Source organism: Anser cygnoides, chromosome 1 (genome assembly GCF_040182565.1).
Source record: "Anser cygnoides isolate HZ-2024a breed goose chromosome 1, Taihu_goose_T2T_genome, whole genome shotgun sequence".
Lineage (NCBI taxonomy): Eukaryota > Metazoa > Chordata > Aves > Anseriformes > Anatidae > Anser > Anser cygnoides.
In genome coordinates, this window is record NC_089873.1 from 177,118,397 (window position 1) to 177,142,491 (window position 24,095).

General features: G+C 33.8%; 1 protein-coding gene across 6 annotated transcripts in view; it reads right to left on the reverse strand.

The window, feature by feature from the left end:
* Positions 1 to 440: 440 nt before the first annotated feature.
* The window catches only part of PCDH17 (protocadherin 17), a 91,160-nt gene continuing 67,505 nt past the window's right edge, over positions 441 to 24,095 (reverse strand). For 4 of the 6 annotated variants that reach the window (XM_048080697.2, XM_066988055.1, XM_066988046.1 and 1 more), the window contains 2 exons: positions 11,572 to 11,646; positions 441 to 4,372 (listed from right to left, as the gene is read on the reverse strand). In XM_048080697.2, the coding sequence (XP_047936654.1) occupies positions 3,690 to 4,372; positions 11,572 to 11,646 (758 nt within the window). In that variant the 3' untranslated portion in view covers positions 441 to 3,689. Of the gene's footprint in view, positions 4,373 to 11,571; positions 11,664 to 24,095 lie in introns of all 6 variants that reach the window. The other 2 variants (XM_066988067.1, XM_066988063.1) reach the window with 2 other exon arrangements.

Here is a 24,095-nt window from a genome sequence, read left to right on the forward strand (position 1 = left end):
GAATTAATGCAATACTAATCATTGCCTCATGTCAAAAGAAAGTAATTAAACAATAATAGGTGGGTGTATAATACACTAGGCTTCCGACTTCTTCTTGACCTTAGCAATTTCCCTTCCATTAAGCAACAAACAGCTTAAAAGTTTGTTTGGCTGATGTACGTTGCTCCATTGTGAGCAATATTTAACTTCTGGGAGTAGCTTGGACTGCGAAGCCTATCCCCTCAGGTGGCAAATCATAGTTTAGAAGAATCTCTTTCCTGATGTTCCTGCTAGGAAAAAAGAGGGGAAAAAATAAGGTCTTATTTTGAGTCCTGATTTGATTGGCCAATCTTTTAAGGAACTCTCAGTTGCTGGCTTTCATTAATTAAAAAAAAAAAATAAAGAAAAAAAAAAAAAAAAAAAAAAGAAGAAAGAAAAGATACAAAATGTCTTATGCTCTATTCACAGTGTACAGTACAATTTTATTAGTTACTTTACTTGCTTTCTCTAAGCTCAGCCATTCTCTCTATAGTCATGTGACAGACATTTTATTTCAGTTTTATAAGACATGTACATAAGAATGAGAGAAGTAACTCAAACTCCATCTTCCATTGCTGTCTCTTCCTCCAGTGGTGATAGATAGATACCAAAGAGAAAAAAACCATACATTTTAATTCTTTGTGTGTGGTATTTCCTTCACACATAATCACGTTAATTTTAACTGAACCAGCAAAACTCACAATGTATAAGCTTCACTGTTTTTTTGGTACATTATGAATCCTAAATTATGAAACAGATTTTTAAACCTCGGGTATGCTAACTGGAAGCAATATGCCAAAGATCTACAACACAAGGCAGTTGTCAGCCAAATTAAATAAAAGCAAGATTTTCTAAACTCTTCCGTAAAGCTGTGAGTCATGAATTCTGAATTACCTCAGAGTGGTAAATAAATAATCACTACTAAATACAGATAATGTGTTAAACAGCTAAAGCTAGTAAATCACTATTGACAGAGAGCCTTAAGGTAAATTTTTCTTACATTGACACAGCCCTTTCTCAGAATATTGTGGGTTTATGTCTTCAGACATATACAATGAATTGTACAATTGGTTACTCAGTGTTAAAATCATTTATAAAATACACAAATCTCTATCACTTGACTGCATTTACATACTGGCTTAGATTTTGCTGAATAATGGATCTCACTGGCAGAGCTAAAGACTTGGTGCACAGACACTGAAGTGATGAGCACCACAGAAATACGTATAAAAGACTGATCAAATGATAAGAAATCCTCTCCACTATGGAATTTCAAGCTATCAAGCTATCAAGCAAAATCAATCTTGGGTCTCCTGGCCAAAAAGAAAAAAATATATATAACACAGACAACACCACATTTTAGTTACATAAATTGTCCAAAACATGGAGAGTAGCTTGATAAAACATGTACAAGATCCTTTGTTTACATGTAATTGTAGACTTCTTCTAACAGCAGGAGCTAAGAGCAAACTTTCAGAATGTGTGTTTCCAACAACCAAAGACAATTCATTGTAGGACTGGCTAATTAAAATCACCCTTTAACAGCAATGCCAACATGAAAATGTGTTGCTGTTCTTCCTTGAATTGATGAAAAGTATGGCTTTGTGAGATTCGAGATTGCCAACCTAAATAACCTCTTTGTGTTTGTATAGTAGAGCTTAAATTTAATATAACCCAGACACTATATTTAAAAAATGTACCATAGCGATATGTCCAAGAATATCTGAGGCATATAAGGGACAGATCCTGAGCTAAACATTTTTTCTTTTTCTTTTTCGTGTTCTGTCTGTTATTTTATTTTGAACGTGGGTTGTTTTTTTTCAACTTCCATCTGAAGGTAATTTTGAATTTTTCAAATGCAATAAAATTACCCTTAGAAAAAAATAATTGAAAAGTTGAAACTCTTTCCAAGTTATTCTGCAAATATTTTTCATAAAAAATGAAAACAAAACTAAAAACATCCCCCCCAGAATAAACCATGTATAACTAGAACTGCAGTAATCAATTGCACACTCTAAAAAATGAGAGAAAATACTGTTCATGACTTAACATGTTTTGGCATTGACCTTGTTTTGCAGCTCTCTCAACTTATTAGCAAAACTTTGAAAAGGGTGTCATCTCTTAAGAAGTCAATCAAATATCCTACATTAAACAGACTGTCTGCATGTGTTTGGGAAAGCAAAACAAAACAAAACAAAAAAACAAGGAGGTTACAGGTGTGGGTTTGAGTGTAATTTTTGTTATTAAACATGGATTTGCAATAGAAGCTTCTACAAGGACTTGCACATAACCATGACTGATGGATGTGTTTGTAGGCCATTCAGTTAGCTCCATCAGCTCACTCAAACACATTTTGAACAGATTATGTACTGCAGTACTTCGTAGACCATACATTAAACAAGAGACTTTGCTCTGAGGCACTGCTTCCCACAATCCATGGGGAAAAGGAAGCAGGAAAAAACAAAACTCATAGAGTTCGACAGCTACCGAGGCAACACTTGCCATTTACAATATAAGCCCAAATATTTTTGCAACACAACTATATATTAATTTAATAAAATACACAATATAGCTCTTATACACTCAACAATTTGGCTCATATGCACTGAATCTGCAATAAATCAATAAAAATATGTCATTTGATGTAAACACACTGAATCTTCTTACATTTGCACATTTAAATGATCATGTGATTTGTGTGGATGTCTAAGACATTTTCACTTTCCTGAGCTATTTTAGTGTCCACAAATGAATATAGAAATGTTAATAATGTTAATTTCTTTTGCGTAGTACCCTGGAAGGTAACTATTTTCTTTTTCAAAATTTATTCCCCCCACCCCCCCTTTTTTTTAAACTTATCACTAACTATTTATAGTTTGTTGGACACTAAAATGCTAAATAGATATTAAAATCTTTTTTTTTTCTTTTTTATCAAGTGAATTATCTTATGTGTGTGCAGGACAAGATGGACTATATCATTTTACATTTAACCTTAATGTGATATGAAGTGTTTTACTGATGATCAGGATATGTTTTGTTGAGTAATGATTTGGAATGGTGGGTTTTTATTTGTTTGTTTTCTTGTTCCTTTTTTTTTTTTTCTCTCATATTTGTGGCAGATAACTTTGTACATAAATGTTTACCACAAATGAATGTTAATGTTTGGTGTCACTTGGACTACTACAAGAACTCTTTTTAGGACTTTCAGTAGAAGCCTGCGGTGACTGCTGGAAATTCACCACAGATCAGAAATATTCAACCCTGTTTTTCTCGGGGTTTATACGTAAACAGTAAAGTCAGCATCAGCTATTGAGGACAGTCTCAAAGTATCAGATGTATTTCCATTCCACCTTTCTCACACCTTCCTATCAGACTGTCAAAATGGCACCATCTTTCCTTCATTCATATAGTTCTTAGTGTACTTGACTCTGTCCTAATGAAAGTTTGGTCAAAATGAAACCAGTGTTATCTGTCAAAAAGAAAGATCAGTGAAAAGAACATACTTGTGGGCACTTCAGATGTTCACTAAAAGCCTTAAAGCAGCATTGGTCTTCCTTCATTCTTGTAAACCTGTTACAACCAGGGGATTTTATGATTTCTTTTTTTTTGTTTGTTTTGTTTTTAATCAGCAGAAGAGGAACGTAACTGCCAGCCTGTCCTTATTTTCCCCCTCACTTTCTGACGGCCACAGGGTCGCTTCCCCGACAGTCCTGCAAAAGCTTGTCTATTTCTCTGACAACTTCCTCGGCATCCACCGACTCCCTGCCTAGATCCCGGGCTGAACGGTCTAACTGCTCCAGAACAGAGTCCATCTCACTCGAGTCTCGGCTCACTCGGGAATGCACATCTGCAAATGCCCTAGCCATCTGATCTGATGCAATGAAGGGAGTGTCTTTTGACTGTTTACTAGGCGATAGATACTGACTGTCAGTTGACAAGTATTGGCTGTTTGGTTCAGCCAAGGCTCCTGATTTCACTTCACAACCATCCAGAGGTCCTTTTGTTGAGGTGCAAGGCTCAATGCATGTCTTGGTTGGGCTGCTCGATGCTGAGGGAACCTCCTGAAGCAGAGGACTCAGGGCACGTTTGGCTTTTAAGTAAGGTTTAACATTGGCAATGAGAATAGTGTGCTCTCTCTTGTCTTTCCCAAATGTACAAAAAGTCTTTTTCCCAGTGGGATTCACAGTTTCGTAAGTCTCAGTCTCAACATTAGCTTCAACTGTGGGTACAAAGAGATTTGTGCGATAATCTGCATTCTCAGCCTGGCTGGCTGCAGGGAACTGTGGCATCCAACACCTGTCAGAATGACCAAGCACTCTGCATTCATCTGTGCAGTTAACACATTCTTCTTGCTCTGCAAAACAAAAAAAGAAAGAGAAAAACTCTAGTTATAAGTGGTTTTCTTTACATTAAAGGAGAGTCTATGATCAACTTGCGATGGATTTACTTGACATCTGGTTTCTTAATTATGGAGAAAAAGAAAAGCTATAAGTAAAATATTTCAGAAGGATTGCATAGACTGTCTAGTTGAGACAATAGATTTATTTAATGCTATTCTCTAGGTATTAAAGCATTCACACAGCCCAATGGAAGCAAAAAGGGGTCATTAGAGAATCATTCTCGGTGGAACTGAGCTTCATCTGTAAACTAATCTGCTGTAGAAATCTGTTAGGCTTTGTTCTGTAAAACTCATCCTAGAAAATAGTGAACAGTACTTAAGGAACTCAAAAGGCATTATCAGGATTAATTTTTCAAATCAAATAACTGAGCAATGACTGCCTTTCTGGAAATACAAACACTTCATAAAAATCAGCAAGCTGGCTTTTCATTTTTGTCACCTCCATTTCTTTTGTAATTGTTATGTTGTGTGACAGTCATGAAATAAAAAGGTTTTGTTAAAGAGCCTACTTTTCCTGCTGAGAACAGAGAACTAAAATTTTCCATCAGTATGCATTAAATATAAGCTTGCCAAAAAGTGCATATTGCAATTTTATTAGGCATGAGTATGGATCATGTAATCAGCTTTCCCATTTTTTGTTTTGGTGCAATAACTGAAAATGTATTTCCTCATACAGTTTGGAAGAATGACAAACCATGACATGCTATTTGAACTGATAATGTTATCAGGATTTCTATTGTCTTATTTCTTTCAAAAAATATATAGTTAAATAATATATATATATAGTTCACTACAGTCTTAGAACATAAATTTTAATAGTTCCTGTCCTAGAGTTCAAAGACATAAAGAAAAAATTCTGTTTTAAAAAACTTAGTTTGTCTGTTATTTTGCACTAAGAGGATATGTTTGGGTCATCCTTCACCATTCTGAAATTCTTTACACAACTCTATCCTAATTTCAGGAAGCAGGAGAATTCCAGAAATGCTCTTTAAATGATTTTTATTTTTATTTTTTCAGGAATGCAGAACTGTGATGTGAGTTACCTTCTCTTCCTTTAATTTCACAGTACTCTTCAGTCAATACTGACAAAATTAATCCTTTTACCATCTTTAGGTTTTGATCAGAATTTTGACTCTGATTTTTAACTATTAAGTATTTTCAGCCACAGAAATGGACAAATGGGTTTCAAATTTGATTTGAGGAATTCAGTATGTACAAAATGCCTGAAGTTTCAGCTGGACAACAAAACAAAACAAAACAAAACAAAAACAAAAACCTGTAATTGTGTATTCATATGTAAGGATGAATCACACGCGCACACAAATGTACAATAGCTCTTAAAAAAAACTGAGCAAACTTGTTGACCTGAAAATAGGGTAAATTTTAAATTAAAAAATAAATTCCTTGTAATCTTATGATGTCTGTAAATAACCACCAGATTCATGGACAGCTGCACTGCAAAAACCTAACACAGAAGAAACACTTCTTCTGTGAGTCCAATAGACATGAATATAATGTGACTTAAATTTAATCAAAATTGTGTTATGTCACAATGATCAGTTAAATCAGAAAGAGATAATTTACTCAGATTTTTTAGTTATTAATGATGAAGTCCTATGAAAGAGTGTTATTCTGTATATATGCTCCCTTCCTTGAAAAGTTTAAAATCTAATAAATAAATAAATAAATAAATCAAGTGAGAATGATGAGGAGGACACAGAGTGATTTTTGAAGAAGAAAATGTTAAGACACAGGCTTAAAAAATAAAAATTCTAGGGGACCTCCAAGGAAAAGTAAACCATATTCTGGTTCTAATGTAGAATACAAATTAGAGTAATCATAATGAAAAGCAAGAGTAAAATACATCCCCAACTTTGAGACTACAGCACACTGACAGAACTGGGAAAAATTCTGATTTTACTTCACTTGAACAAAATGGAATGGACATATATGCCCACCCATAGGCACAACATATGTGGGAAAACTGTTTAATGAAAAATATAGTCATACATTTAATACATAAAAACAACATATACCTTATTCCAACCATTAGTTCACCACCACTAAGGTTTTCTGTATGTAGTTTTCCAGAGCTTCTACAGCCTCAAAGCTGTAAAGCAACCAAGTGAAACTTCTAAAGAAAGGGGGGGAGGGGGGGAGAATGGAGGGAGGGAGGGAAAGAGGGAGGGAGGGAGGGAGGGAGGGAGGAAGGAAGGAAGGAAAAGAAAGAAAGAGAGAGAGAGAGAGAGAGAGAAAGAAAGAAAGAAAGAAAGAAAGAAAAGAAAGAAAGAGAAAGAAAGAAAGAGAAAGAAAGAAAGAGAAAGAAAGAAAGAGAAAGAAAGAAAGAAAGAAAGAAAGAAAGAAAGAAAGAAAGAAAGAAAGAAAGAAAGAAAGAAAGAAAGAAAGAAAGAAAGAAAGAAAGAAAGAAAGAAAGAAAGAAAGAAAGAAGAAAAAGAAGAAAGAAGGAAGGAAGGAAGGAAGGAAGGAAGGAAAGAAGGAAAGAAGAAAGAAGGAAAGAAAGAAGGAAAGAAAGAAGGAAAGAAAGAAGGAAAGAAAGAAAGAAAGAAAGAAAGAAAGAAAGAAAGAAAGAAAGAAAGAAAGAAAGAAAGAAAGAAAGAAAGAAAGAAAGAAAAAGAAAGAAAGAAAAAGAAAGAAAGAAAAAGAAATGGAAATAAACAAAAAAGTGTTCCAAGGCCAAGGCAAACCAAACCCTTTCTATAGCAATTTGGGAATTTTAGATTTTGCAAATGCTTTCTCTAAGTTGATTTTGCTATTTTTTCTTTTCCTCCTAATCCTACAGAGTGGATTTGTGGTAAACTTAGCCACTGGCTTAAGAAGTGTAACTATCTAGTAATGAGAAATAATAGTTGCTTCATTCAGGATTTTCTCTAACATATATCTAAAATTACTTTCTTCTTATATGGTATGCATGACAATGCTAAATAAAAGTCTGCAGGCATTTTTGAAGGTTCCCTTAAGCAAGTAATTTATTTGCCAACAATTTTTATTTTTTATTTTTTGCAAACTTAACTATCATTTATACCATTTTTTGCATATAATTTGGTCTCTTTTTAGCAAAAGACAAAAATTAAAAAAAAAAAAAAAGGAAAATAGCTCTCCCATATTTAATATGTTGAAAGGTCACAGTTTACTAGAAGAGCATCAGAAGATCTGAAGAAGGGAAGCTTTTTCAGTCTTTCAGGTACTAGCTTTATGTCATAGTGTCTGAAAATTAACTTACATAACTTCCTATCTGCATTTAATATATATATATATATGTATAAAATACACAGCTGGATAATTTATGTAATAGGATATTCTATTTTAAACCTTTCTCTTAATCTAAAAATTGACTGTACATTATTAACAAAATACTTCCCTGAACTGATTCATTTGTTGAAATGAATAAACTTAAGATGAAAGGTAAAGATCAGAGAATTTCTCAGCCAGTGGAAATATTTTAACTATGCTAGGTACTCAGTACTGTGCCAAAAACTATGCTTTGAGATTTTCAAAATTGATTAGGTTAATTTTGTCACCAAGTTGTGTTCTAAGATTTGAATTTGTTAACTCATTTGCCTACACATACACTGGGTATGAGGATAACTTATACAGTACTTGCATTATTCATTCACACCAATAAAATACAAACTTTGCTGGAAAGCTCTTTAAGTAAAAGAGATATATACCATACAGCATATATATCATATATATTGGCTGTAATATCTTCCTTCCCCTTCCCATTTCCTGCATTTGCTAAAGCAGTTTTTATACTTGCATTCATACTCACAGTATTGACTAACTTTCCATTTCTGCTCCCCGGGCATCTTAGCAGTGAGTGAATTAAATATGAAGCCAAAAAAGAAGGCAGTTTTGTGAAGAAACAAATCCTGAATGACCTTGAAGTGAAAACCACCTGTATTGCATGAGTTTTGGTATTCTAGTTTTGAAAATCTGTCTTTTCACTTCACTCTTTTGTGTCACATCACGGGAAATGGATTTCAAGTATTGATTATCATGCATAATAAGTTGCTCATCTCACCATTAGCCTGTAATTTTGCCTGTTACAGCTAGCAGGCAGTGAAGAAAATCGAACAGGCCCTGTTGTACTAGCAGCAAAAACTATAAACATGAAGTGAACTATCACCAAGGACCAAATTAGTATTTATGAGAAAATAGAATCAATTTAAAGGTATATATATACATATATATATGTAAAATAGGTCAAACACTGTTCTATACAGCAAGATGTGCTGGTAGAGTGATGTGCACCATCGGTCTTTATCTCCATACTTGTTTCCCTCTTGTTGAAAATAAACCCTTAACAGTGCAAGTGTGTACAATAAACAGAAGCAGCCTAGAGGTTTTCCAGATTCTCTGGAGCTTTAAGGCTAAACAGTCAGAAGTGTTTTATGCACTTCAGGGAGAACACACACAAAAATAGAACTGCTAAATTGTCAGCCATACAAATAAAAAGAAAGAAGCTAACTGGAAACAACAGACATCTACACAGCAAAATTTAGTGGACAGAAATTTAAGACGGTTTAGGAAGAAAGTTATGTTGAAAAAATATGAATTGCAGTGCAAGATGTGTATTTTGGTGTAACCTTAGACATACCTTGCATATTTTATTCTAAATTACCAGAGAAGCTGGCATTTAACAGCTGTGTTCTGTAGCAAGTTTAAAGCAAAAGATGCTTTTATTGCACTGCTTTTAATTTCCTACCCTTTCCTCACAAATACTATGATTACACTTAAAAGCAGGTACTTGAGTTCACGATAAATACATTTCACTATAAAGTTAATTAATTAATCAATGCTTTCGATATCTGTCTCCCTTCAATAGCTAAAACTGTGATATCACAGCTTAATTCCTTAATTATACACAATTTTAATCATGGTAACAAAAAGGATTTTTTTTCTAAAAAAAAAAAAAAGGAAAAGAAAAGAAAAAGCAGTGACTCAGTGTAAACAGAGTTCATAAATTCATTGTTTTCCAGTTTAATTGGACCGCAATTATTTAAATTACACATACACACATGAAGCTACAAAGAGAATTGAAAGTAAACAATACATGTACAACATCACCATTTAAATACTTCTAAGAAATATTTAATGTGCTATGTTTTTAACATAAAGAACACTGTAATTTGTATGAAAGTACTCTATATAATGTAATAGTAAATGTCCATGTTTGTGTATAGTGAAAATCAGATTTTAAATATATGTATATGTGTATACATCCCGTACATGTAAGCTTGAACATATACACACACATGCATATATATATATATAATCATATTCCTCCCTAAACTGGTAAATGTTTTTATCAAATTGTGTTAGAAGTGAAGCAAAGTAGACAGAATTTGACAATTTATAAAATTTGACTTGTTAAATGGTTGTTTAAGTGCATTCTTTTCTAAGAACTTGTTACAAAATGTAAAAAAAATGTAGTTCTATATTAACATCTGCTCATCAAAGGAGGATAAATAAAAATATGACCAAATAAATGCACAAATAATACTGAATATTTTCAAATGACAGTAGCCTTTGTTGTATTTGACTGTCCCAGGAAATGCTACTTAATCTTCTTGTCTTACCCATTTACTCTTTTTTTCTCTACCAGCAGTTGACACCTAGTTTCTACTATCACATGAACACCTCCTCCTAATAGACTTTCATTTTTTTTCCCCTTCTATAAATATGGAAGCTAAAAAATAAGCAAGGATGGTTCACTGGAACGTCTCGAGGACTAACGGCTCCAAATGAAAAATACAGGAGAGGACTGATAGCAAAAAGTGCATCTTCTTTTTGAAGCATGCAGTTTCACACTGATGATGCTATTCACCTTCACTCTTGCAATGTTCTATCCTTCATTACTTTACAGAATAAGCAGTAATTCAGGTATTTCTGGCCCTTGTTTCACATTACAAAGAAAAGGATTAACCTTTGAATGTACGCATGGAGTTCACACTGATTCCCTATGAGACAGACTTATTTTACCCTTAATTTTGTGAATTTGTGTTCATTACTAAAAACATTTCCATTTAGAATTCAATCAGTAATGAACCAAGGTATAAAATTATCTGTAGTGCATATTCCTCTGGTCTGATGACAAGCATACTATGGGTGTGCATTGTGGGGGGGTGGGGGGTGGGGGTGGGGGGGAGAGGTAGTATATGCTTTACACTGATAAAGTACAATTTATATCTTTTAATACCATGAAATAGATATGGAAGGTCTGTATTTTCTGTAAACATGTGTAAACAAATGGACAATAAATTATATCTGATGTCCAAAGGAGAATATAAATAACTCTGGTTTCATAATTTCAGTAATTCCTGCAATATACCTGAAAACCTTTTGATTTGAGACAGACAACTGCCTTTACAAAAGAACTGAAAGGACTATAAGTAGGTATTTATTACAGGATGGAAATAAATGGGCTTCTTTGACATGGCCTAAAGACTAGGGCTATATGACACTTTTGATGAGAACAACCACCTATTTCTGTGGTTAGATTCCTGTTTAATTACAATTGATTTTGACATAAATGAGCAGAGGTAAACAAATACTTCTATGCACATGCTTACTGTTATTAAGCAGAACTGTCTCCGATCTGAGTATTTTTATTGGCTTGTCTGTTTAAAAGTTCCTTTCAGTTAGGCAAAGCAATTATGTAGCTCAGATTAGCAAAATGACTGGCAGTAAAATAAGAACGGGCTGCCACTTTGTAAACCCCTTGGATCATGCAGTCCTTTCCTGATATTATAACTAAAACATTTATGCCTGTAATCCTTATAATTTTCCTCTGTTTGTTGTTGTTGTTTATGTTGTCATTGTGTTTTGTTTTGTTTTGTTTGCTTGCTTGCTTGTTTTTTGAACAGAGGATAAATAAATTATATTTCTAATATTGGCATAGCATAAAACACTTTAAAAACAATAAAAAACAAGTGGGTTTATGGATTTAATTCTAGCTCAGAGTTGTCCCAGACCATAAATATTAGAGAAATATTGCAGGATTACAATAAGCACTACAGAATATTTAACATTTTCTTTTATGGAAATGTGCTTTAAATTCATATTTACAATTTAATGACAATCATATATTTTTACTTAAAGACAGCATAACAGCAAGAAAATATTTCTGTTACCTGAAAATTTTCCATCCTCACAGCGGGCTGGTCCACAGATCCCAACAATGGGTCTTTGGCCTCTGCCTTGCTGTTCTGGAGGCAAATCAAACCTGTGAGTCACAGACAGGGATAGGCTCTGCTTCCAAAATTCCCAATAATGTCAAAACTTCCAAAGCAGAAAAACAGCTTTTATCTGTGTTCTGGGCATAGCTCATGGCCCTTGACACTTCTTGCTATCGTTCTCAAAAGTGACTGTACAAACACGGTCATTTATAGTTGATAGTGAAGTGAAAGCATATTCCAGCCCCATGCACTGAGATGGCAAATGCAAGGGACACTTCTCCCCAACAAACTCCAACAGACCTAATGGGAGAGGAGCTGCCTTAGAAATTGACACATTTTCTATTGCACCTTGACAAAAGTACATAGAAGAAAGGAGAGGAGATGCTTCTGGGTGCTTCATTATCTGCTTTCCTATCAGTCTGGGGCAGCAGTGAAAAAAACAGTGCCCATCTGAGTAATAATTTCTTCCCATTAGAGGAGAAAAAGGAGAGGCTAAGAAACCTTTGGAAACCCAGTTTTTTTTTTTTTTTTTTTTTTCCAAAGTTTGCCTGTAAGTCAGACTGGCACCTACTCTAATTTGCAGTAAAATTACCATATGATAGCCATGAAAAGATATTTTGGCCTCTTCTCCATCCCACCATAAAAAACTCTTCCTAGCCCAGCACTGCAGGCAGGAATGTACAAGGGCTAGCTATGCCAGCTCTGCACTTAGCTGAGAAGCTACAGGGAGACTTTAGTGACCTGACAAATTCACAGTTTTAAACAGTAAATCTTTGTTGTAGAGCCCAAAAGCTGTTTCCTGGAAAAGAAGGGAAAGAAAACTGCAGGGATTAACATAAGAGAATAAGTTTGAGGATCTGTTAGGAATAATATTTTTAGTATAACACATTTTCTTATTCTTGATCAAGGCAGTTCCACAGATTTTATACTGGAATTTTTTCAGTGCTGACACATAAACTGGAATAACTCATATCTTAAACCTAGCTGAATTTGTGCAATCCTTAGCAGAATTTGCATGACATTCATAAATAAATAAATAAATAAAATTTTACTAACTTTTTTGTGAGCTAGTCATAATTGCAATATCAATAATTTCCATATCTAATTTGTAATATTTAGTAAATGCTAAACACTGTATATTGTACCGCAGCAATGTTTAGGAATCCAATCATTAAGCAGCCCCATTATGCTGTGTCCTATACAAATAATAATAGACTGTACAGTTAGAGACAAGTGATTATGACAAACAAAAGCAATGAATGGGAAGGAAAGACAACATTAATGAAAATATAATCATGCTGTTGACATTTCCTGAAAATACCAATATAAAAACTCTATAATTTAAAGAGGCTATCCCCATCTGTCACACCATCAAGCCACCAATGATTAGCTATATATTATACTACTGAACCTTCTCCACCAGTTGCCAATTATCTCAATATACAGATCTTTAATTAGAAGGCACTAAGCTTTTTGCTTTGTAAGCTTGTCTCAAATTTGGATATGACAACTTGTTTACAGACATTGACTGATGAGGGTGCCACTGTGTGGAGAAACAGGCTTCTGAAGAAATCTATTTCTATATCCTCCAATAGCTCTATTTACATCCTGACTGTAGGTAGGTTCTCTTGAATGGAAGTGTATCAGGTTCTGTGTAGGAGGAGGATTTTGTCCAATACAGAATCAACACATTAAAGCTTTTCAGATAATCTGTTTTCCTTTGCAAAATTTCACACACAAACAACAACAACAACAAAATTTAACAGCACCACAGATGTTGAACCATTCAAAATCTGGCTACTTTGGTGAAAAAGAATACAGCTTTCCCCACATCCCTGCCAGCATGCCTGGATTTACATTTAAAATCTCCTTTACAAGACATAATAAGACCATGTCTGTTTTATACTGATAGATAGAAAAACCCACTGGGTATCATTCTCTGCTTCAAAAGGTTGATGTGTAAGGGTCATACACTTGGGCTTCATGGGAGGTGAAATGCATCTGACAGAACAGGAGGAAGAACACTTTCCTTGATGCTTCTCCTTAAGGAAATCTCATTTGGACATACAGACACAGAAATGTCTTCCTAGAAAAAGAACTGGTTTATCGGTTTCATACGGAGTCTCCCTTATGGCATGATAAGTAGCATATTCATTATTGTTTGATTAGATGGTGCCCTAGACTATTGTTTAGCAGATTGCTGGTGTTGTGTTTTATTACCACCTTCAAAAGAGATTTCCAGAATGGGATTAACCTTATGCCAATTTATAAAGCACCCGCACTCTTTTAGGAATTTTAGTTTCATAATGCTATCTTACTTAGTTTCTGCCTGAATGGTGCTCTAATTAGATCAATCAGAAAGAATAATGAATGATGCCTTTTTGAAATCTGACTCTCTAAATAAAACTAGTTTGGCAAAGAGGATTGTACATATAAACAGACTAAATAACATATTTTCAGGGTCTCCGTGAACTGTAAATGAATCTCTGAAAGACACTGAAGATGATTTCAGAGTATTTGTGTCTTGATTTCCACAGATCCTTCATCAAAAACCCTAATCTATATCATGTTCTTATCTTTCCAGGAGCAAGAAGACTATATATATAAACAACACTAACACAGAAAATCTCTCTTGCTAGTTACTTTTATTTGCAGTAACTGAGCTGCTCAACGGACTGTCATATTTTTATTTGTCACCTTTTCATGTGTTATAGCTTAATCTGTTGTGCTGATGTCAGAGGACTCTGATGTGACCAAACATACCGTTAAGAAAGAATTGATAATTTGGGGTCTATGTCCAAGGATGTTGTCATTATGTGTTCATTGTCTTCACTAATATGTTTACTTTTTTAAGCCTGTTAATTGTTAGAAGCTCTTTTTCTGGTCTCTAGAAATCCCTCATCTGAGTGATGTTCCTATAAGAAATGTGTTTTAGTTTTAGAAATATATTTAAAGGCAAGGTACAAAAAATGCCACCAAGTAAAATGCAGTCAGGGTCTTAGCTTTGCCCTCAGATTACTTGTCTGAATATCCTTCAAAGAAAATTCAACAGCAAGGCATTAGATGAGTTAAATATTGTTCTGGCAAAACAAGTAGAAGCTGTACCTGATACCTTTAAAACTGCTGAAGGATTCAGAATATGTCAGTCAGTGTCTATCTGCAGACTTCCTTTAAGGAAATCCGTACTCTGTAGAGATTATGAAGATGCTACACCCCTAGAAATGGGGCAGATGTGCTATAAAATGTTGCCAAACCCACAGTAGAGATGGAAACATGATCAACATTTATTTATTTTATTTTATTTTATTATTTTATTTTATTTTATTATTTATTTTACTTTATTTTATTTTATTTATTTATTTTATTTTATTTTAAATTTTTATTTTATTTTATTTATTTTATTTTATTTTATTTTATTTTATTTTATTTTATTTTATTTTATTTTATTTTATTTTATTTTATTTTATTTTATTTTATTTTATTTATTTTTTATAGAAAACCCAGAGGCTGGTTTTGAAAAGCCATGAGGTAGATATCGGGGTCCATTTTTCTCCTCTTTCCATTATCTGTGATACTAAGATTTCAGGCCAAGAATATCTGTAGTAGTCTCTTGTCTTTTCTTTCCAAGACAACAAAAAGGCTAAGAGGTGGGGCACCCATTAAAGTAAAGTCATGGTGGAAAGCATATAAAAAACTGTAAATGAAGTAAATATTATAGTGATGGATTCCAGTAATTGGAAAGGTTTCTTTACAATGACCTTGCACAAATTCTGTAAGTAGTTAAGGTATGAAAAAATTGTCTTATGTGAAGAAAAAAATCAACCTTTTTTTCTTTTTCTTTAGTTCATCTGTTACATCACACACATGGTGCATATCCTGCTTCTTAGGTATCTAAGAAGCAGTTTAGCAGAGCTCTAAACTTATTTGTAAGCTCTCAAGTGACTCTGCAGTTGCAGCTGAAGATGGATACAAGGCAGCTAATTTGCTACCACCAAGGGAAAATGTTATAACATAAAAACATTACCTCCCTTAGCTTCAAAACTGTTGAGTGCCTAGGGAGCTCGACTATTTGTAGAGTTGATACTATGCATATGCTTCCTCTGTAACTGTTACATGCGTACATCTGGCATCTGTCTCTGTGTTAAACAGTCTTAATTGTCCCTAGTATTAGTATGTAGAAAACCTCTAACCTAGATGATTAATGTGAAAGAAATAAATGAAAGGATATTTGTGTTTTGTAGAACTATTTTTGCATTACTGACAATATATGCAAAGAGCTCTGCACTATGGCTATCAACAAAATATTTTAGCTCTGCCTTCTGAATATTTTACATAGAAATTGTGCTCTTTTCTTAGAATGACATTTGGCACTTTGTACAGCCTCTTAAACATATAGGGTTGTTTCCTCTATAAATGTTTTAGCTGGTATTCCTTTTTCTATTTATTCTCTCTCTCTCTTTTTAAAAACTTTCCTGATTGTTGCTCCTCATTCTTTTAGTCACACATCATGTCTTCAGAGCACCCAGTTATAGCCAGACCAATTCTGAAGATTTTTTTTTTTTTAAGATGATATTAGGAAGACTCTAAATCCTAGTACATTATTCAGCTCACTGTTGCCAGCGAAGTCAAACTCAGGCAAAGCACTTGATTTCAGATTTCAATATATTTTGAAGAGATCAAAGAGCATGGCAAATCCTATTCTTTGGTCAGGCAGACCATGCAGAACAGTAATAATCTAAAAGATGGAGGTAGCTGCATAGGATGAACACTAACCTGAAGACTTTTTGAAGTTATTTTAGCCTTTGCGTCAATGTTCACCTCAGAAACCCCCAGCAAAGTTTTTTTTTTTTCCTTCTAATTGGAAAAACACAGAAATTAATTCTTAAAAAAAAAATAAAAAAGTTTAAAAGAACTGGTAATTTGACATCTGACGTTATCCATGGTAACAAATAAAATATGCTCAAGATAAGTCTTTTACTAGAATTTATTTGTGTTAAGTACAACCACTGAGCATGATCTTTCCTTTTACATAGCTTTTAACTAATATGCCAGTCTAAGTCTGTTTGGGATTCACGGAAAAGATATGCATTCCTACAGCTGCCATTTTTTGAAAGGTCTCATTTACTGGACACAAACAAACATTTCTAACGTGCCATTTTACATGGTGGTCACTTCAATTTTTTATTGTGAATAGCATTGGTCTGCACCTTTTGCACACCCAGAAATTTACCCATAGAGTGGGAGAATTTAACTATGCATTCACCAGAAGACTTGTTTGAACCTGTAGCTCTTACCACATACATTAAATCCTAGTGAATAGGAAGGCAAGACATGGTTTTGTCAGCCCTCCTCTTCAAGCTTTTACTAGAATGCAAGAGGGTAGAAAACTAGATCTTACATCTAATTTAAAATAAAATTCTAGGAGAGTTCCTGTCAATCAAAGGATTAAAAAAAAAAAAAAAAAAGAATATTAGTTTCATCAGATGCCTAACAGCAGCTAAAAGAGAGATAATACGGTCTTTCAAGAAACAGAGAAAAACACATAATCTAATTTCCTGCAATTAAAATTAACTAGAATGTTTATGTTGTCTTTAGAGACAATGGAGAAGGATGGATTCAGAAAGTCATTCAGTATTTGGTGATACACTCCAGATCTAAAATACTTCCCAGACAGGCCTACCTATTTTCAATGAATGCACAGAGTTCATATCCTGAAGATACCTATTTCTATATTAGAGTCATACACACTCATTGGTTTGGCTTTTCTAATTAGCTGGCTGAAGCTTTTCATCACTCAACAAACTGTTGAGAGTCTAATTTCCCCTAATTTAATGTAGGTGAGATTTAAGCATGTAACTCAGCATTTTGAGTCCCCTTTTCCAAAATGTGACATTGTTGGTAAGAAAATTGTCCCTTTGCAAAGAGATATCCTAGTGATTACATGCATTTATAACTTCTGGGATTCCCACTGAATATTTCATTCACTATATAGTCAGATCAAAATTTCTGGTACTTTTCCACTGAGATATTTCCTTTCAAAAGTAAAACAGATTACTTTCTCCTCTTAATATTGTGCTACCATGCTTATGCCAAACTACAACTCTTTTTACACAAGTAAAATTTGCTTCAAAGTGTTCTATCTTGAAAGCCTGAAAGAACACACTGGGATTTGCTGCTCTTCTCTGAGGGAAATTGTGGATGATCCAGTCTGTCCTTGAGGTTACAGCACTGGTTCCAACTTGTCAGAGTCACAGCAGGGAGTGGCTTTGCTGATGTACAGGTGCTGCTAACTTTACAGAAGCAAAATGTTTTACATGGTATGAAGAACCCTTTATTATATTTATTTTATTTTATTTTATTTTATTTTATTTTATTTTATTTTATTTTATTTTATTTTATTTTATTTTGTTTTATTTTATTTTATTTTATTTTATTTTAATTTTATTTTATTTTATATTTTATGTTTCCAGAAACTTAGCAAGAAAAATGCAGAGCAGCTGATCAGCTGTACTTTGTGAGCAGAGCAAGTTAACATAATAGCTATGTCCAAAACATTGTCCTATCTCCTGCTTGAATTCAGAGGCAGAGGAAGATGAGAGCCAAGCTCCTCACTAATTCCTCTGAGCTACCATACCTTGTTTTTGCTGCCCAGGCTCTGTTGGCTCCCAGATCTAGCTGAATCTTAAACACAGCAGAGTACTGGGTAATTTGCAAAAATGCTAAATTTCAGTTTTTACTTCTAGCTGTAGTTCAAACCTACAAATCTTCTGCAAACACTACAAAAGCATACTTTAAAATTTTACTTAACAAGAAAGTTAACAGGGATTTTTGTGAATCAGCCCATACTTTTGTGTCAGATTTTTTCATGCATTTCTGTCCATCATGAGAATATAGAATTGCTATCCCTGGATCTTAGAGCCAGATTTTGGGTTGTCTGAAAAGTAAAGAGTAAAGTAAATCACAGTATGCCACTTCTCTCCTTTCCGAAGACAAAATAGAAAGTATTGGTATAAATCAGCATATCTCAAATTCCCATCAACTGCTGATTCCATTCCTGAAAACAATTCTGAGCTCAACATTCCTATTTTAAAAGTTCAGTAGGACTGAACTCTCCCATTCATTTAGTCTGTGTCTTTCAAACATCAGCCCAAATATTCATTCCTTCTTTAAATAAATTCTCAGTTTAAATTTGGAATGTGCTTTTTGATTTAATGATGGCATTTCTGAGAAAGTCAGGCTGGGATGATAAACAAGGATTTCCAAACTGTCAACAACTTTGTTCATAAAACATCAGTCACAGTCTTCTGAAAAGCTGACATGCCTATTTAGCAGTTTTGTTGTTTTTGTTGTATAAAGATGATGAAAACCAATGACGATAACCCTGTAGAGCATATCTGCATTATCAAATGCTCCTGTGTTATATGAACACAGCTACTTTTAGCCACTATTTTACACTATTTTACTGTTTTACATGATATTCAGATAAACTCAATTGCAGCTGGGTGTTACAAACTGCCTCCAATATTTTGCAGCCACAGTTCATTGCACCTGAATAACTGCAAGGAGTATTTTAAAGCCATATTGGACAGATTAGCTAGGCTGACATTTACAACATATCTTGGGATAGATATTGTCAGTTTTAGAGTGTGGTTTTTTTTTTTTTTTTTTTTGTAGAAAAAATCTAGGGGCATATTAAGGAGAAAATAATAATTGCATGAAAAGTATATAAAACCAGCACAGTCTTTAATGAGTTAATTACTCAGCATAGAAAGAAGCTATTTTGCAAGTCTCTAATTTTCAAGTAAAAATAAAATAAGACAAGAAATTATAAAATAAATCTGAATGTTTATGTAAAATTTCTGTTTCATAGAATTTATTCATTAGAAATAAATTTGTTTTCATTCAAACTCTTTCTTTGAAATAAACATATCTAAAGTAACATTTAATTTTGCTTACTGTGAGAATATGTTTTATAAAGCAATCAGCAAAAGATATCTTTGAATATAATTGCCTATTTAATTTCAAAGAGGAAAATGTGGAATAAAAATACAGAATAAAGCATTTCACACATAGAGAGAGGTTTACATTCCCCATCCCTTTTTATTTTCTACCTTTGGATAGGAAAATGAAGCATTTTCTGTATAATTCCAGTGTCACAGTTAGCCTGCTCCAACTATGATGACAACATGCATCTTTGATGATATGGATGAATGCATCTAAAATTCAAGTCTTCCTTCTAACAAGACTGTAATCCTGTACAGAAGGTCAATGAAAATCTGCCTATTAAGGCCAACTGGTTGTAAGTACTAAGCAGCATTTTCTTATTAGGACTTTTTTCTCTCTGCTTTGCTAGCTGATTTCTACAGGGACATACATCTATTTACCACACTAAATCCTGTTGTTCATCTAACACATACTCTTTGTTCATTTCCTAGAGGTAGACAAACAGAACTGGCATTATTGTTAGCATTCTCTGAAGACACGGTCAATGCAGATGTAGCTAATCCCCTCCTACTTGTTATTCAGCAATCAGTGTCTGCCAATAAGATTTGGGAATCCCAAAAGACAGTGTTTAAAGGGAAGGGTTAAAATCAGCTTGTTTAAAGACATTCTCTGTTCCTGAGATCATTCGTCATATTCATGGAATCTGATCCATGGAGAGAGCTAAGGTTGTCAATTAAATTAAATTAAACTAGATGGACAACCATCTGAGTGAATGAGATCACTGTCATGATCTGAAGTAACTTTATTAATAGCGAGAAGCTATGTTGGTACAGACAGTTCTTTTAATCTGTTCTTGAGGCCCACATATTCCTTGCAAAAGGCTCCATTTGGGAGGTATCACCTCTAGAGCTCAGCTCCCTGAGAAGCGATCATATTAAAAGAAACCTGCTGGGGTACTTGATTTAACATTAAAGTGAATTTATCAGCTACTCCCAACTTTTTGAGAGACTAATTGAATTATCAAAGGCTGCAATGGGGAATGTAAAGCCTTCTGAGAACAGATCTGTAATATAGATAAAATCCTCAACTCATGCCATGTGATTATCTCAAAATGTAGTAATAGGCCAGGGCTAAAATACACCTGAATTTAAGATTTCTTTTGCCTGTCTTAAATGTCTCTCTACCCACCAATATTATGGGAAATTCATCAAGTGTTTTGAACAGGAAAAAGGCAAAAATATTTTAAAACATCTTATTTATTCTCTTTTCTCAACATCTTCAGGTATGCTGTGTGCCCCTTTGGGTAAGTTGCATCAGATTTGCTGTTCAACTCTTTACATTATGTACTTTCATCTTTCACTATTTATTGACATTCAGCAGGAATACACAAATTTCCTCATTTTCAGTGAGATGACACATAATTAAAATCAAACATGAACTCATCATCTTCCTGAATTAGTGCACATAATACTGATACTTGTTTACACAGAAAAACTGCTATTAGTGAAAACATGAAGTTCATCTGTGAAAATTCATGTTTGCCCCAAATTTTAAAAGAGATTTATCTAGTATTTTTATTATTATTATTACTGTTTCTCTTTGATGTGCATATAGTTTTGGAATTGTAAAACAGATCCTCGCAAAAGAGACTGGTACAATGTGTGCAGGTGAGTCTGGCAAAATTACAAAGCAAAAGAGATTTTTTTGTATCCCACTGACTATTTGTCAGAAAAATCATCTTCATATGCATAAATAAACATAGATGTTCACAACGATATGTTTGAATATACATTACAGAAACAAAGCTGGCACTGTACACATATATGAAAAGTACTTAATTATGCTATTAATGTAGTGTAATTATAAAAATAATTTTTAAAAAGCCACATTAAAATTGAAAGTGTGAGAATAAAGCTCACAAGACTTTCATTGACAGAACAAAAGATACAAGGCTGGCTGTGACCCTGTAAGCCTCCTATGCTGCAATCAAGTGTAGTGACAACAATCTGGAAGTGTTCACTGTGTGAAGAGGTGAAAAAAGTTGATTGTGAGAAGTGTGAAGACAATTCTATATCCATAATGTATTCATCCCACAAGGATGCATTCATCTCCAGTGCACAAGGACACCTGTTAACATGCTTTCTCTTAACAAGCAGTTTTACAGATACTTCAGTAAAGCAGGTAAAGGATCAAAAATAGAGGATAATTTAACAACATGCTTTAAAGCAACAGAACGGACATACTATAATCTTACTATATTGTAGAAAGGTGTCATGTCCCATGGACACCATCAGTTATAATTGTGAGTAGCTAATAGTTGTACCAAGAACCATCTGCTTATCTTTCATTTACAGAGCAAAATCTGTAGCATTCTCAAAACATTCTGGTGGTGTTTGCATTTTTGCTTTCTTTTATGGAGAGTGGCATGCAGAATCTGAGGCTCAGTGAAGTAAACCTGCAAGCAGATCAGGAGAAGCTAAGGAGCTACTAGTTTTCTCTAATTTATTCTTCTAAATACAAGTTGTCTGATTAAAGAGTGTGAGAATGGAAAGAAAAAGACAACTCCTCCCTGATTTAAATGCATATATATATTCTTTCAGTATTTTAATCAAATGTCTTTTCAGCCTCTCAAGAACCTCAGAAGTCAGCTGGTTTGTCCCTGATTTTTAGAGCATCATTTCACTTACAGTTCCATCCTCTGACTTTCCATTTGTCACCAAAGGTAATTTAAGCTTCTGCAAAACTTTGAATAGCTTTGCTCATTCACTGGCCTTCTAGCATGTTCCTTCTGCTGATATTCCTGGTCATAACAGTTTTGCCCTCCATGAGCCTTTCCACAGTTTGTGAATCATTTAGATTGGAAAAGACCTTCAAGATCTTCAAGTTAATTGTTAACCTGACTTGTTGAGTCTCATTGCTAAACCATGTCCCATACTGCCACAAACTGGGGATCTTTCACATATTCAAAAAGATTGAGTATCTTGAGGTGTTTTTAAGCAAAATTTTTAAAGAAACAATGTATTAAAGAAACGATGTATTCAGGGGTGATTATACTGTCTGCAAAAAATAAAATAGAATATGATGGTATTTTATAAAAGCCTACATGTGAGATAAAAATAGATTTTATTTTTTTTTTTTCCGTAAGAACCAAGCTGTTCTCATTTTACAGTAAGGTAATTCTATTAAATTTCCAAGGACACACAAATTTTAGATATTCACAGAATTTCACTTTACCACCTGAATGATAACATGGTAACAAAAACACACAGTTCTGTGAGCAATAGAACTAATTAATACTTACTTTCTGCATTTATTATTTGTATTAGTGTTATTGACTAACACGTCTTGGAAGGCACAGTCTGCTTGAAACTTTTTTGGTAACTGAGGCATTGAAAATGGCTTTCTTCAGTCAAGAGTCTCCAGTGTCTAATATTCTGTGACACTGTTTTTTCGCTTATGTTGGGCAATTATATAGTTTATTACAGCTGTCTATAAATGCAAAAATTGTGGAAACTTATTTCTAAGTCCTGTGTCCTTGGATAGACACTGTCTCAAAAGTTACTTGTAATCAGGGAAACAGTCAGACACATTTTGCAATTTCATGGAGTTATTGGAGTTACTATGGTGATATTTCTTTAATAAATAAATAAATAAACAAATAAATGAAAACTTGAAAATACATCTTAAAATGATTTTCAACAACAAGCTATAATTGTAGTTGAAAGGCTGATCTCCTCCCTACATAACACTTATTTTTGTTTGAATATATGCAAAGCACAAAGAGATCATGGACACTACCATATATTACATAGTGGCTAAGTTTTTCAAATATCACTCTCTGGGCTAATCAATGTAAAGTCTCTTAAAATGATTCCTTGTTGAGAAGATAATAAGCCTGAGAAAACCAATATATTAATGTGTCCAAATTGTTTCTGATGCTGAACTAACTCAGACACTTCCACTCCACATGTAGTACTATTTAGTGCTGCTCGTATAGACAGGTATATGTATTTTTACCTGACTAAGGAATGTAAGTGGGACATAGCCCCAGATTCAGATACTTAGGTGCCTCTAAGGAAGGAGGTTCATATGTCAGACAGGTGTCTAAGTTCCCATTATAGTAAATGGAGATCTACTTAAAAGAGAACGCAATGCTCACCCTAATCTAGATACCTACATTTGAGTTGAATCCCATTGCTAATTAGCTGTATGAATAAATTCCACTCTGAATGTCTAAATATAGATGTAGGTTACCATCTTTAAATAGAAATATATGACAATGTTTGTTTCTCTACCCTAAATACAAAATTATTTGTATTCTATAACTCTAGTGGTAATGTATTTTGCAGAGAATTTTGGCAGAGATTCTGAGCACAGCTACAGAACTGACATCTAATTGGATTCATTTTATTTCTGTGTTAGGAAAGGCCTATTTTGATTAATCAGTCTTACTATAAAAATGTGCTATTTCATTCACAGCGGTTTTCAAGAAAGCTGTTTTGAAATTTCTTGGAAGACATGCTCCAGCTTGTCAT